General features: G+C 38.4%; 1 protein-coding gene across 1 annotated transcript; it reads right to left on the minus strand.

Annotated features, from left to right (window-relative positions):
• Nucleotides 1–6,514: 6,514 nt before the first annotated feature.
• On the minus strand, nt 6,515–8,827 carry edn2 (endothelin 2). The gene is made up of 5 exons (XM_067425992.1): nt 8,687–8,827; nt 7,974–8,127; nt 7,599–7,712; nt 7,040–7,132; nt 6,515–6,936 (listed from the first exon to the last, which is right to left on the minus strand). Exons 1-5 carry the CDS (start codon nt 8,745–8,747, stop codon nt 6,849–6,851), a joined length of 510 nt encoding a protein of 169 aa, XP_067282093.1. The 5' UTR covers nt 8,748–8,827; the 3' UTR covers nt 6,515–6,848.
• Between the last annotated feature and the right edge of the window lie 4,407 nt (nt 8,828–13,234).

Below are 13,234 nucleotides of genomic sequence, written 5' to 3' on the forward strand. Positions count from 1 at the left end.
GCCAGTCATAAAATGCATGTCAATGGGGTGTAATTCTATGGGAGTAAAAAACAGTAGTTATCATTTTTTACCTCAAATACAACACTAAAACCAACAGCCGGGAGCGCTCCATCACTTCCGCTGGATGAGGTCAAATTATGCGCGAGACATCACTTCCGCCACTTGTATCCCATTGAGATACGGCGTATTGTGTAATTTGACCTCATCCAGCGGAAGTGATGGCTAGCCCGCAGCTGTTGGACATAGTGTTGTATTTGAGGTAAAAAATGATATAACTACTGTTCGGTTTCTCACACAAACTGATCGTTTCGTGTCTTATGACATCAATGTGTCATCAAGAGTTGCTCGGTTTAATTTAAACATTTTTGTGCATGTTTTTTTTACTCTCATGAAATTACACCCCATTCACATGCATTATACGACTGACAGACTGCAACGGTTGGAGTTAAACATCTTAATTTGTGTTCTACTGAAGAAACAAAGACACCTACATTTTGGTTGCCCTGGGGGTAAGCCAGCCGGATCTCACGAAAAATCCGTAAAAATAGTACGAGTGTGCAATGTCGTGGAATGTATACGGCAAAACTCATTTTGGCATGCATATGATACGTTGTTTTTCGCGTGCATATGATACGCACTTTATGGCGTATTATACATACGAACCCCCCACCCCACTACCCTAAACCTACCCAAGAGCGTGTCATATATACGCCATAAAGTGCGTATCATTTGCACGCGGAAAACAGCGTATCATATGCACGCCAAAAAGAGTTTTGCCGTATATATTCCACGACACTCGTAGTATTTATACACATTTATGTGTGATTGGGTTGGGGTAAGCAGATAAACAGCAAATTTTAACTTTTGGGTGGACTATCCTTTAATCTCACTTAATATTTCATTAAATGAAAATGTCTTGTCACACTCATCACACATTTGTTTATATATCATAATGGGGACTTCCTATGTCTATTGTCTTTATGTTCATTTTTATAATATGCCTTTACAGTACAACTATGAACCTAGAAAAATATAAATTAAATATTAATTTTCAAATCTAATCAAAACATAATTTTATTAGCTTTTAAGCTGTTTTTTTTTATCATCAACGCTACGTCCAGGTTTACTGATACTTTGATTATTTAGTTCCAGATACTGTAGATCAGTACAGGGCCAATGATATAGTACAGATTAACCATACCCCTAAAATGTGGTACACTGTATTTTTTATTTCCTCTTTTAAGAGGGGAAATCCCAAAATGGTATTTGTGTCCCCAAAGCATAGGTAAATCTCAGACACACACACACACACATTACTGCAATGCAAGAAAAGGAAGACCGGGAACCTTCAGACACAGACTGCTGTAATCACCCTAGTTTGGAAAAAACTGAGCAAACACATGATCCAGAAGAGATAATATTTCCTCAAAAGGAATGCTTGCTAACCTGCAGACAAACATGCACCTGCATCCATTGCTACTGGCCTAAACAACACCGAAAATCTTAGAGAACACAAAGGAAAAGATTAAAACAAAGACCACAGTGTTATGACAACCACAACAATTTAGTTGTAATCAGTTTCCGTCCCAGCCACATCGGTTCCTCTCACTGAGTGTTTTTCCACTGTTTTTCCATTTCTTCCCTGGTAGTGCGTTAACTACACGTCTGAAAGAATGCGGCAGGAATGTGCAGACAGCATCCTGTTTTTTCTTACACTTAGTCAGCTGTTTACTCTCAAAGAGCTGTGTGAGCACAAGATGCTTTCTTCCCTGCTGAAGAAAGAAAGAGAAATTAAAGGGGAAATTTGTTTTCAGTGTGTTTGTAATAAGTTTGTAATTGTGGCTTAGTTGTTCATAATTGTGTAAAATTCTGTACTTAAATTAGCTGTATTGAAATATTATCAAGATTGAAAAGCTCTCAATAAAAACACTCCCATACGATAAAGACGTGTTGGTAACTATGGCTGTCAATTTAACTGTTAATATTGCTATTATAATTAAACTTTGTGAAAATGCGTTAAAAAAATACACAATTAACACAATTAATCACACCCCAGAATTTTTTTTGCATATTGAGCCGCTTGCACCACCGCAAACCCTCTTTTGGTGTTAAAAACTGTCATGATTTAGGGGAGAGCAGGGCACAACCTAACACTTTTTGAATGTCACACTTTGTGTAAATCCTGTGGAAAAATCATTTTTTTCCACATTAATGAAATGAATGAAATGTATTGGATATTTCAAACTTTTTTAACAAAGCCCCTTTACTTTCAGTGCAGCAAACTCTCTCCAGAAATTCAGTGAGGATCTCTATGAATGATCCAATGTTGACCTAAATGACTAATGATGATTTGTTAAAAAAGTTTGAAATATCCAATAAATTTTGTTGCACTTCATGATTGTGTCCCACTTGTTGTTGATTCTTCACAAAAAATTACAGCTTCACATCATTATGTTTGAAGCCTGAAATGTGGCAAAAGGTCGCAAAAATCAAGGGGGCAGAATACTTTCGCAAGGCACTGTATATATACAGTTGGAACAATATCAGAGAGGTGTTTCTCAGAGAAAAATTGTAAAGAGTTTGAAGTTATCATCATCTACAGTGCATAATATCATCCAAAGTTTCAGAGAATCTGGAAATATCTCTGTGCGTAAGGGTCAAGGCCGGAATAACAAATACTGGATGCCCATGATCTTCGGGCCCTTAGGCCTAGTTCAGACTGCACGATTTTCAAACTCGTCGCGTCACTGCTCTTTTCACACTGCATGACTATCTGGGGTATCATTCAGTCACTGCTGTGTTCACACGGCACGATGGTTTGACGACTGCATGACTGAACAAGAGGAAGAATTGCTGACAACTCTCTCTTTCCGTTGCGCTAACTACGTTTCCCAACTACACGTGCGATGTGACAAGTAAACAACGTGAGATCACACGTGCGTCGGACCCTTGTTCTCGCGCGAGAATTGGAATTGTTATTAAAAATGATAAACTGCACAAAGTTTGCTTCAAATTGTATGTGCGCTGATTAGTGGAGAAAAAAAAAGATTATGGCATAGGAAATTGGACAGACAGAGGAAGGCAGGATTGTGTTCTACAGTTTGAGGTAAATAAATAATTTTGCAATGTGCTGCTGCTGCGGCTGGATGTGCAAATTTTTGGCTGTTGTTTCTGTTTGATAGAATTGTAAATATATCTATTAAAATACTGATATTCTGCTCTATTACTCCTCCCTGAACCTCCCACTGCCCTGTCTCTCACTCTTTCATTGGCTGTCGGTCATCGCCGATGTAATTTTCAGTCAGAACGCAGTTCACACAGCAAGAGTTTCAATCGCTGACAGCTCCAGATATTTAGCATGCCAAATATCTCACCGGCGTTGGTGACTCGTCGGCGATTCTCTCTGATCGTGTCTTTGATTATTCACACTGTGATATTGTTATGATCTCTGGCTTTTGTCTGCGATTTCGCAAAACCTGTCGGCGACTCAAAATCAGGGCAAAAATCAAGCAGTGTGAACTAGGCTTTAGACAGCACTGCATCACATACAGCAGGGCTATTCAAATCTTGCCCTGGAGGGCCAATGCGCTGCAGAGTTTAGCTCCAACCTAGCCAGGATGTCAGCCGAACTTAGCCCCGCCCACAACATTTTTAGGTTGGGCAGTTCGGTCTGGCCTTGCTCCATAGAGGAGTAATTATCCCCGAACAGAAACTGTTCGGACCAATGAAATCATCAGGGCGGGCTTGTCATCAAAAATCATCAAAAATGGCGTTTGGGGGGTAAAATGTGTGTTATTTTGGCAAGGTTGTCTGCTAAAATTCGCACTCATGGGTCTATATATCACATAATATTCGCTTCAATCCGCGGACATAGAAAACAACCCGCCGAAAAAAACGCTGACTTGGCAACACAGTGCAGTTGAGGTCTGTTGACATTTGACAATGCGTAGCTTCGTTGCTCTGATTGGTTGTAGGTCTATCCAATTGAGGTCTTTCCTGGTTCGGGTGAAACGCCCCATAATCACAGCCCAATGGAGCAGTATCAGACTCATATTCTGACTAGAACTGAGTATGACCACGTCAGGCTAGCTCCAACCCTAATCAAACACACCTGAACATGCTAATAAATGTCTTCAGGATCATTAAAAAAAACAACAGGTGGGTGTGTTTGATCAGGGTTGGAGCTAAACTCTGTTTGTGCATTGGCCCTCCAGGGCAAGATTTGAATAGCCCTGACATACAGGAGTGCTACTGTAATGGAAATCACAACATGAGCTCAGGAATACTTCCAGAAAACATTGTCGGTGAACACAAACTACCATGCCATTCGTCATTGCCGGCTAAAACTCTATAGGTCAAAAAAGAAGCCATTTCTAAACATGATCCAGAAGCGCAGGCACTTTCTCTGGGCCACGGCTCATTTAAAATGGACTGTGGCAAAGTGGAAAACTGTTCTGTGGTCATACGAATCAAAATTTAAAGTTCTTAAATTTCTTAAAGTTCAGTTTTGGAAAACTGGGATGCCATGTCATCTGAACTAAAGAGGACAAGGACAACCCAAGTTGTTATCAGCGCTCAGTTCAGAAGCCCGCATCTCTGGTGGTATGGGGTTGCATGAGTTTGTGTGGCATGGGCAGCTTACACATCTGGAATGGCACCATCAATGCTGAAAGTTATACCCAAGTTCTAGAACAACATATGCTCCCATCTAGACGTCGTCTCTTTCAGGGAAGACCTTGCATTTTCCAACATGACAATGCCAGACCACATCCTGCATCAATTACAACATCATGGCTGCGTAGAAGAAGGAACCGGGTACTGAAATGGCCAGCCTGCAGTCCAGATCTTTCACCCGTAGAAAACATTTGGCTCATAAGGAAGAAGATGCTTACATAGTAATTTCAAACATTTTACATAAGACATTTTACATAAGCCAAATTCTATAGATCAACCCGCATAATGAGACTCCCGTCTTGCATTATGGGCCACCTTAAACGTTCCTCAGAATTTTAAAACTGCACGTATTGAGTAAACATTCGGGCAGCTGGAATGGGGTGGTAGACAAAGAGATTGCACATCTTAGCAAGATAAAATACCGTCTCAGAAGCCTGTGAAACTCTGCTTTAAAAAGAAATAACACAAATGTTTTAGTCTCACCTCACCCGTACAACATCCTTCTGACTTTTAAGAAGTATGTCACATACCTGTATGAATGCACGTTCTCCAAAGTTCTGCATGAAGGTCACAAATATGTCGCTGGCATAGCAATAAAATGTCTCAGTTTCACATAGGTCACATATAGGGTGTCTTTTTTCATTATAAATGTCTCATTTCATAAATTTACCCTGGTTACTCTGACAATAAAATTACCATCTAATTTTTACACACCCCAGAAAACACATATAAGAGCTCAAAGAGCCTGAACCGTTCAGTGTATTGCTCATACATTTACAACCCACACGAGTGGATAGAACAAATTATGCATTTGTCATTTGTCATAATGGGATTGTGTTAGATTTTTTTTGTGTGGTAGGTTTGTACACTGTGATGTATATGATAAGTTGGATTTACAGTATGTTGTGGAGGAATTGAATGTTTAACAAGGAGTGTAAAGTGATATTTTACTCAGAACGCTGCTATAAGTAGTTCAATAAAGACTTCTGTGTTGCTTCATAGTATATTGTTTGTTTATTAATAGATACAATAATACAAAAATAGATTTCATTCAATAAATAAAATAAATAAAATGACTTCTGGACGTAAACAATTCAAGTTTAAACATTCAAGTGTCTGTGAATAAGGAAGAAAACAATAACAGGTGCAGCATAATAAAATACATATTGTATTACAGTAGTCAAAGTAATACACAGGTAGTCATGAATAGATTCCATTTAATTGAGGGTGTTTAGAGGCAGTAATGGAAACTCTACGCAGCACTACAGTCTTTTACATAATAGACCCAGCAAACAGTCGCAGCCGGTTTGTACTTTAGGAAAACAATAACAGAATTTTTTGGCAAGCGTTAAACTATTGAAACTTGCTGGTATCTGAACAATAAAAACAACCCACTGAAAGTATGCAATAAATACTTCCGCCTTCACTGAATGGGGAAAAAAGAGGGAAAATGGTAGGAAGGAAAAGCCGAAAAAAAATAAACAGATAAACATTCCTCACGGCTACAGCTTTTTTCTTTTCATATTTTTACATTTAGACACTTTCTTGAGCACTTGATCACAGAAAGCATCAGACACATTCATTTCCAAATAAAATAAAAAAATAAATATCTAAATAAATTATAAAATTAAGCTCTGATACAGAGAAAAACTCTAATAAATAATAGATATTCAAATAAATAAAGATAGATATATCTAAAGGCTTTCAGTCTGAGGGTTATTTGTTTTATATATATATATATATATATATATATATATATATATATATATATATATATATATATATATATATATATATATATATATATATATATATATATATATATATATATAATCTTTTATAAGATTATAAGATAATCTTCCTGAAAATCTTCACTTGGTATTATCAAACTATGTTTGCAGTTTTTCAACAATTGTTCCACACTCATTTGGAAATGTCACAAAATGGTGCAGAAGGTGATCTGTTCTTCTTTTCACCACCTAACTCTTCGTTGTACTCTGGCGAACAGACATTTCTGCTCCACATCACCTGAAGAAACTGAGGGTTAGTGCCACAGAATCCAGTTCTGTCTTGAATTCCGAGAAGCCGCCATGTTTGTCCCTCATCTCCCGAAGCACATCCTCTTCATCCAGGACCAGTTTTGTTCAAATGCTCACACGGCCCTCATTCCATCTCTAACTGATCAAGAGTTTCCTAATTCCGGATTTCTTTTTGGGTGAAGCAGATCGCGAGGCTGTCATGAGGTTGTCTTTGAGCACCTTCCTGCAAATGGAAATGACATCTTGTTTAGCCCCAAAGAAGAATATGTTGTGTTCATTAGAGCAAAAGCATGTGATAATGCTGCTTATTTTGATGGCGAATTTACCTGAGCGTTGACAGTAGATGATCACTGCTTTTGCCCGTGTGATTTGACTGGTCACCAAGTTGGGTCACAATCTCCATATCTGGATTTTCTGAACTGCAGATAAAATTTGAGAATACAGTTACACACTAATTTCAGCAGTCAACAGTTTGGCCATTCAACTTATGACAATGCTATAAAAGATGCTTTGCATTTCAAGGACTTGCTCTTGCCAACTGGACAAATCTCTCCCACGTAAACATATAAATGCAGACAGGCTGCTGTCCTTGAACAACCACATAACTCTTTTGATAAAATTAAACTTGTCCAAAAATAGTTGTCCTTTGATTTTTGGACCTGCATGATACATAACTTCTTTAGCCATTCGATGGTTTCTTTTAGACTCCCTTATTTCCTTTTATCTGAAAAGGGGGATTCATATCAGAGCTTGGTAAATCCTCCCACACAAGCTGCCCTGATCTCCACAGGTCACACATGACTGCCTACGGCATCCGCAAAATGCCACGTATCTGTCTGATTTCATCTTCAGGGTGGAGCTGGAAGGTGCAGAGTCTGAGCTCACCTGGTGTGACAGAAACCGGAGCAGGTACGGTCAGCGGGATTCGCACATTCACAGCGGCCAGTGGAACGCCGGCGACGGGACAGAGGACCTCCCAGACCAAAAGGGGTGATCTTACTGTAGTGAGAGAATGAGAAGGAGAGAATTAGCAGGGAATTCGTTAAACAACAAGATGCTATACGTGTTTTTCGGTGTCTATGGGTTATTAAAATGGCATAATATCACAGATCTGATTCCACACTGGGATCATTTTACCAGTCATATATATATATATATTTTTTTTTTAAAGCTTTTGTGTATGTTGTGAATTCAGGTGAAAGTTGTGTCTTTTGAAAATCATCAACCTCATTCCTTAAATCATCTTATACACACACTCACCTTGGTGTGTTGACCCAGATGATGTCCAAATGGCAGAAATAGATGCACTCGTTGTCTGACCAATCGCTACAGGAGCAGCGCTTGGTACGAACCCGTTTGCGAGCAGGTGGATTGCTAGATGCTTCAGCCTGTTCAGACAAGGGATATCCAAACCCTAGAAAACACACAGAAAGGAACCTATGTATGGTCATCTCTAAATCTACTGATTTTATTAACGTTTCAGATGACTAAAACATTAGGTACACCAACAAAAGTACAGATCGGATCCAACTGCACAAATTCCCTTTTTATAGTGGTGTTCCATATTATTCTAGAAGTCTGAATTTCTTCCCACGTAATCTGATGAATGCACAAATTCTACAGGTGCAGTATAAAAGCACTACTCTATATAGATATGACACTTTACTTATCTGTAAAGATAATAAGACAATCGTATTCTTTGTGTGTTACGATTTTGGCAGATGTCCAACAGTGGGGTCACAAAGTGCAAGAGAATGCAGGGCTATTTAACCTTTACATCTGATTAGTGGCATCTCAAATGAAAAATGTAAGGAGAAAAATCCATAAAATCTCATTGCTATCAAGCTAAAAACACTGACATGTGTAATTAATCGAATCGTTTTGAAACAGAACGTGCACAGCTCATACTTTTGTGACCCACACAAGAGGACAGACCACTTTAGATGAAAAAAAGAAAGGTAGAAGTGTCTCACCTTGCTGCAGCACACATAGTGTAACTGAGACAAAGACAGCAGTCCGCAGAGAGAAAGCCATTATAGTATCTCAAGAGTTTAACACGCCTGTTAATCCAGCTGAGTGATGATAGTGTCTGCAGTCACAGTGCTCGAGAGAGAATGACAGGTGCTTGTGTTCAACTCAACCTGCCCGCCTTCCATTTATCCTCCCGAATGCCCCGCCCACTCCTACAGAGCTTGGAAACACGGTTACACAACAGTGCCTATCCCACTGAATCCAGATATTCCTGCCTGCTGATTGGTTCGAGGCATGTATGATGAGGGGGGAGATTAAAAGAAAGGTACGGAACGGGGAGTGATGTCATTAACTCCCACTGGATAAGTCAGTGTCACAGAAACAGGAAACTTAGTTTTTTTTCCGCAGGGGAGCCCACGTGCTGTCAGCACCAGAGGTGATAGCATTTAATGGCATGTTTTGCATGTGTCCAGGGATACATTCCACTTAAGTGCAGAAACTCCTGGCGGAAAAAGCAGGACTGATAGTGCATGCCCAGGATATCCAGAGCAGAACCACAGATTATGGATATGTCATGGCATAATAAAATCACATAGGGTTAGGGTACATTTCTTAATATTAATTATATATAGTAAAGACTGTAATATTGTAAAATTACAATTATTTTTGTAGTTTTTATTTATAATATATTTAATTTAATATAATGTACATTGAATTTTGTATATGTGTGCATTTTATTGCCAAAAGTTTTGGGCTACCCTTTACCTGCACATAAACTTTAAAGACACCCCATGCTTAATCCGTAGGGTTTAATGTGGAGTTGGCTATAACAGCTTCAACTCTTCTGGGAAGGCTTTCCACAAGGTTTAGGAGTGTGTTTATGGGAATTTTTGACCATTCTTCAAGAAGCCTATTTCTGAGGTCAGACACTAATGTTGGACAAGAAGTGCCTGGCTCACAGTCTCCACTTTAATTCATCCCAAAAGGTGTTCGATCGGATTGAGGTCAGGACTGTATCGGATGTACAGGCCAGTCAAGTTCCTTCACACCAAAATCACTCATCAATGTCTTTATGGACCTTGCTTTGTGCTCTGGTGCGCAGTCATGTTGGAGCAGGAAGGGGCCTTCCCCAAACTTTCCCATAGAGTTGGGAGTATGAAATTGTACAAAATGTATTGATATGCTGAAGCATTAAGAGTTCCTTTTTCTGGAACTAAGGGGCCAAGCCCAACCCCCTAAAAAAAGCAACCCCACACCATATCCCCCCTCCACCAAACTTTATACTTGGCACAATGCAGTCAGGCAAGTACCGTTCTCCTGGCAACCACCAAACCTAGACTCGTCCGTTGGATGGCCAAACAGAGAAACGTGATTCGTCTCCAGAGAACACGTCTCCACTGCTCTAGAGTCCGTTCTTTACACCACTGCATCCGACGCTTAGCATTGCACTTGGTGATGTAAGGCTTGGATGCAGCTGCTCAAACATGGAAAACCATTCCATAAAGCTTTCTACACACTGTTCCAGGGCCAATCTGAAGGCCGAACAAAGTTTGGAGTTATATAGCTATTGACCCTGCAAAAAGTTGGCGACTTCTGTACACTGTGCACCTCAGCATGTGCTGACCCCGCTCTGTGATTTTATGTGGCCTCCAACTTCGTGGTTGAGTTGCTGTTGTTCCCAATTGGTTCCACATTTGTTATAATACCACCAACAGTTAACCGTGGAATATTTAGTTGTGAGGAAATGGTGGCAACCTATCACGGTGCCACGCTTGAATTCACTGAGCTCCTGAGAACAATCCATTCTTTCACAAATATTTGTAGAAGCAGTCTGCATGCCAAGGTGCTTGATTTTATACATTTGTGGCCATGGAAGTGACTGGAACACCTGAATTTAATTATTTGGAGAGGTGTCCCAATACTTTTGGCAATATAGTGTATATAGCAATGCCATTGTCGTCTGTGAATTTGTTTTGCAATTACCTTTTACTCTGTTCACACACATTTGCTATATCATATAAAAGCTCATAACTCATTTTTGACATTGACTTTTTTACATTGACAGTTGACATGTTCCCTAACCTAACCTATATTTGACCACTGCATGACATAACATCCATAAAATATGCAAATTAAACAAGAAATCCCATCAATGGAGGTCACGACAGCATCATTTGCCTGTCATTAATCCTATCAACACACTCCTGTTAACAAATGTCATTGATTCAAATATGCAAAACTGTGACCAGGAGGAAGGGATTTTATTAAAACACTGGAAATGTACACACATTGTGTTACAGTTGAGGGAAAAAAAGCGTGTCCTCTCATATTAGCTGCTGGTCCAGCATTGATTTATTTTATGACTATATAAAGTAATAATAATAATAATATATAATGATAATGGTAATGGCAGATATGAGCTGATCATTTATATATAATAGAATAGAATATAACTAAAATATGTATTTATTTGGGGAGTTTAGTTTCTTAGGTATGATAATTAAAAGGCATGGCTATGCAATGAAAATCTAAAAACCAATGGTTATGCATTGAAAATAGCAAACCATGACACTGCGTATTTTGTTATGTGATGCAATGGAATACAATTGTTTTAAGTGGGACTTTTGGGGCTAGTTTAAAGAGGTTGGAAGAATTTTTCATGAAAAGTTATACAGCAACTGCCCTGCAAAACAATGCCCCCTGCCCCCCAATAAACTGGACAAATATTAAACAGTCAGGAGTCACTGCAGGGGGCAGGAAATGCCAGAGCGATGTCACAATCTACCAAACAATGGCACCTCACAGATTATTTGTCCTGCTGGAAATGTAGGGGTCAAGAACGTACAGCAATAACTAAAGCAAATGTTTGTTAAATCTCCCATCACAGAGAGATGATCAAAAGTTGGTCATCATTTTTGAAGATTATGACCCATCTTGTATCATTACATACTGCTACTTTCCCAATCAAGTGTATTTCGTACATTTGACAATTTACTCACCCTCAGGTTGTTCCAAACCTCTATAAGTTTCTTTCTTCTGTTGAACATAAACAAATATATTTTAGATAATGTTGGTGGTAACCAAACAGATGACTGTGGCCATTGAATTGTGGAAGTCTGGAAGTCAATGGCTATACCATTTGGCAATTATTTTGGGGTGTACTATCCCTTAAAATGTTTAAAACAATGTACTCTTATACAGATTAATGCGCTTGATAAGTTAATAATTGCTCAGTACATTTATAATACACCTCAGATTTTCTCACTCTGTTTTTCTTTCTCTGTTTCTACAGTCACAATCTAACTATGCCGCCTTATCCATTTCCTCTTCCACTTGACGCGGTGGCTGTTTGAAGGAATGTTGCACTCTGCTTTGACAAACACAAAACAACTGAAAGCGCCTGTGGAATTCCTTTGGAAGCTCTCAGGAATGTACTGCTCTACTGCACTTTGACAGCGTATGCTCCATTAGGCTTTCCTGACCAAAACTGGTCAATGAGAGAGAGAGAGAGAGAGAGAGAGAGAGAGAGAGAGAGAGAGAGAGAGAGAGAGAGAGAGAGAGAGAGAGAGAGAGAGAGAGAGAGAGAGAGAGAGAGAGACAGAGAGAGAGAGAGAGAGAGAGAGAGAGAGAGAGAGAGAGAGAGAGATAGAGAGAGAGAGAGAGAGAGAGAGAGAGAGAGAGAGAGAGAGAGAGAGAGAGAGAGAGAGTTATGTTTGGATATGTTAAGTGTGATTTCCACATATACCCACCCAAAACATATCAGCGACATATTAAAAGGATAGTTGACCTTATAGGAAAATTCAATCATCATTTTCTTCTGTGAAACAGAAACTTGTTTTGGGCTTTTGGTTCATATGTGGTCCAATAGGGTTATTTTGCACTCCACTGACTTTCATTAAATGGACAAAAAGACACAATGACTTCTTTTGTGTCCCACAGAAGAAAGATTTGGAATGAACTGAAGGAGTAAATGATGACAATTTTCCTTTGGGTGAACAATCCTTTTGTGAAAAAGATTAAAACCTATTGATTGTGCACTTGTAGTATATGTAGTATATATATATATATATATATATATATATATATATATATATATATATATATATATATATATATATATATATATATATATATATATATATACACACACATTTATGACAATATAATGGTTTATAATGAACTTTATGTATATATATATATATATAATTTTATTATTGTACTTGCAGATAATGTTAAATTACTTCAAGTTCATTATAAACCAATATATTGTCATAAATGTGTTAAATGTGTAAAGCACATGTAAAGTATTTATATATTTTCAATGTACTTAATTGCAGCTTCATCGTTCTAATTCTAAATGTAAATAGTTTGATAGAAATTACATTGAACTATGTCGTAATTTACCAGTGCAGTGCACTTTAACTACATTTTAAAAACTATAGATTTAATTATAACATATTAATAAGTCCTACTTAGTGAGTCAATAAAGCACTCTTAAGTTCAGCTACCTGCATTTAATATCAATTGAAACTATGATGCATTTTCATTTA

Source organism: Pseudorasbora parva, chromosome 19 (genome assembly GCF_024679245.1).
Source record: "Pseudorasbora parva isolate DD20220531a chromosome 19, ASM2467924v1, whole genome shotgun sequence".
NCBI lineage: Eukaryota > Metazoa > Chordata > Actinopteri > Cypriniformes > Gobionidae > Pseudorasbora > Pseudorasbora parva.

Coding starts and splice junctions, on each gene's coding strand:
- edn2 (XM_067425992.1), bottom strand. CDS start 8,747: ATGGCTTTCTCTCTGCGGACTGCTGTCTTTGTCTCAGTTACACTATGT. Junction 8,128..8,686: donor ACTATGTGTGCTGCAGCAAG/GTGAGACACTTC, acceptor TGTGTTTTCTAG/GGTTTGGATATCCCTTGTCT. Junction 7,133..7,598: donor TCCGGTTTCTGTCACACCAG/GTGAGCTCAGAC, acceptor TTTTATCTGCAG/TTCAGAAAATCCAGATATGG.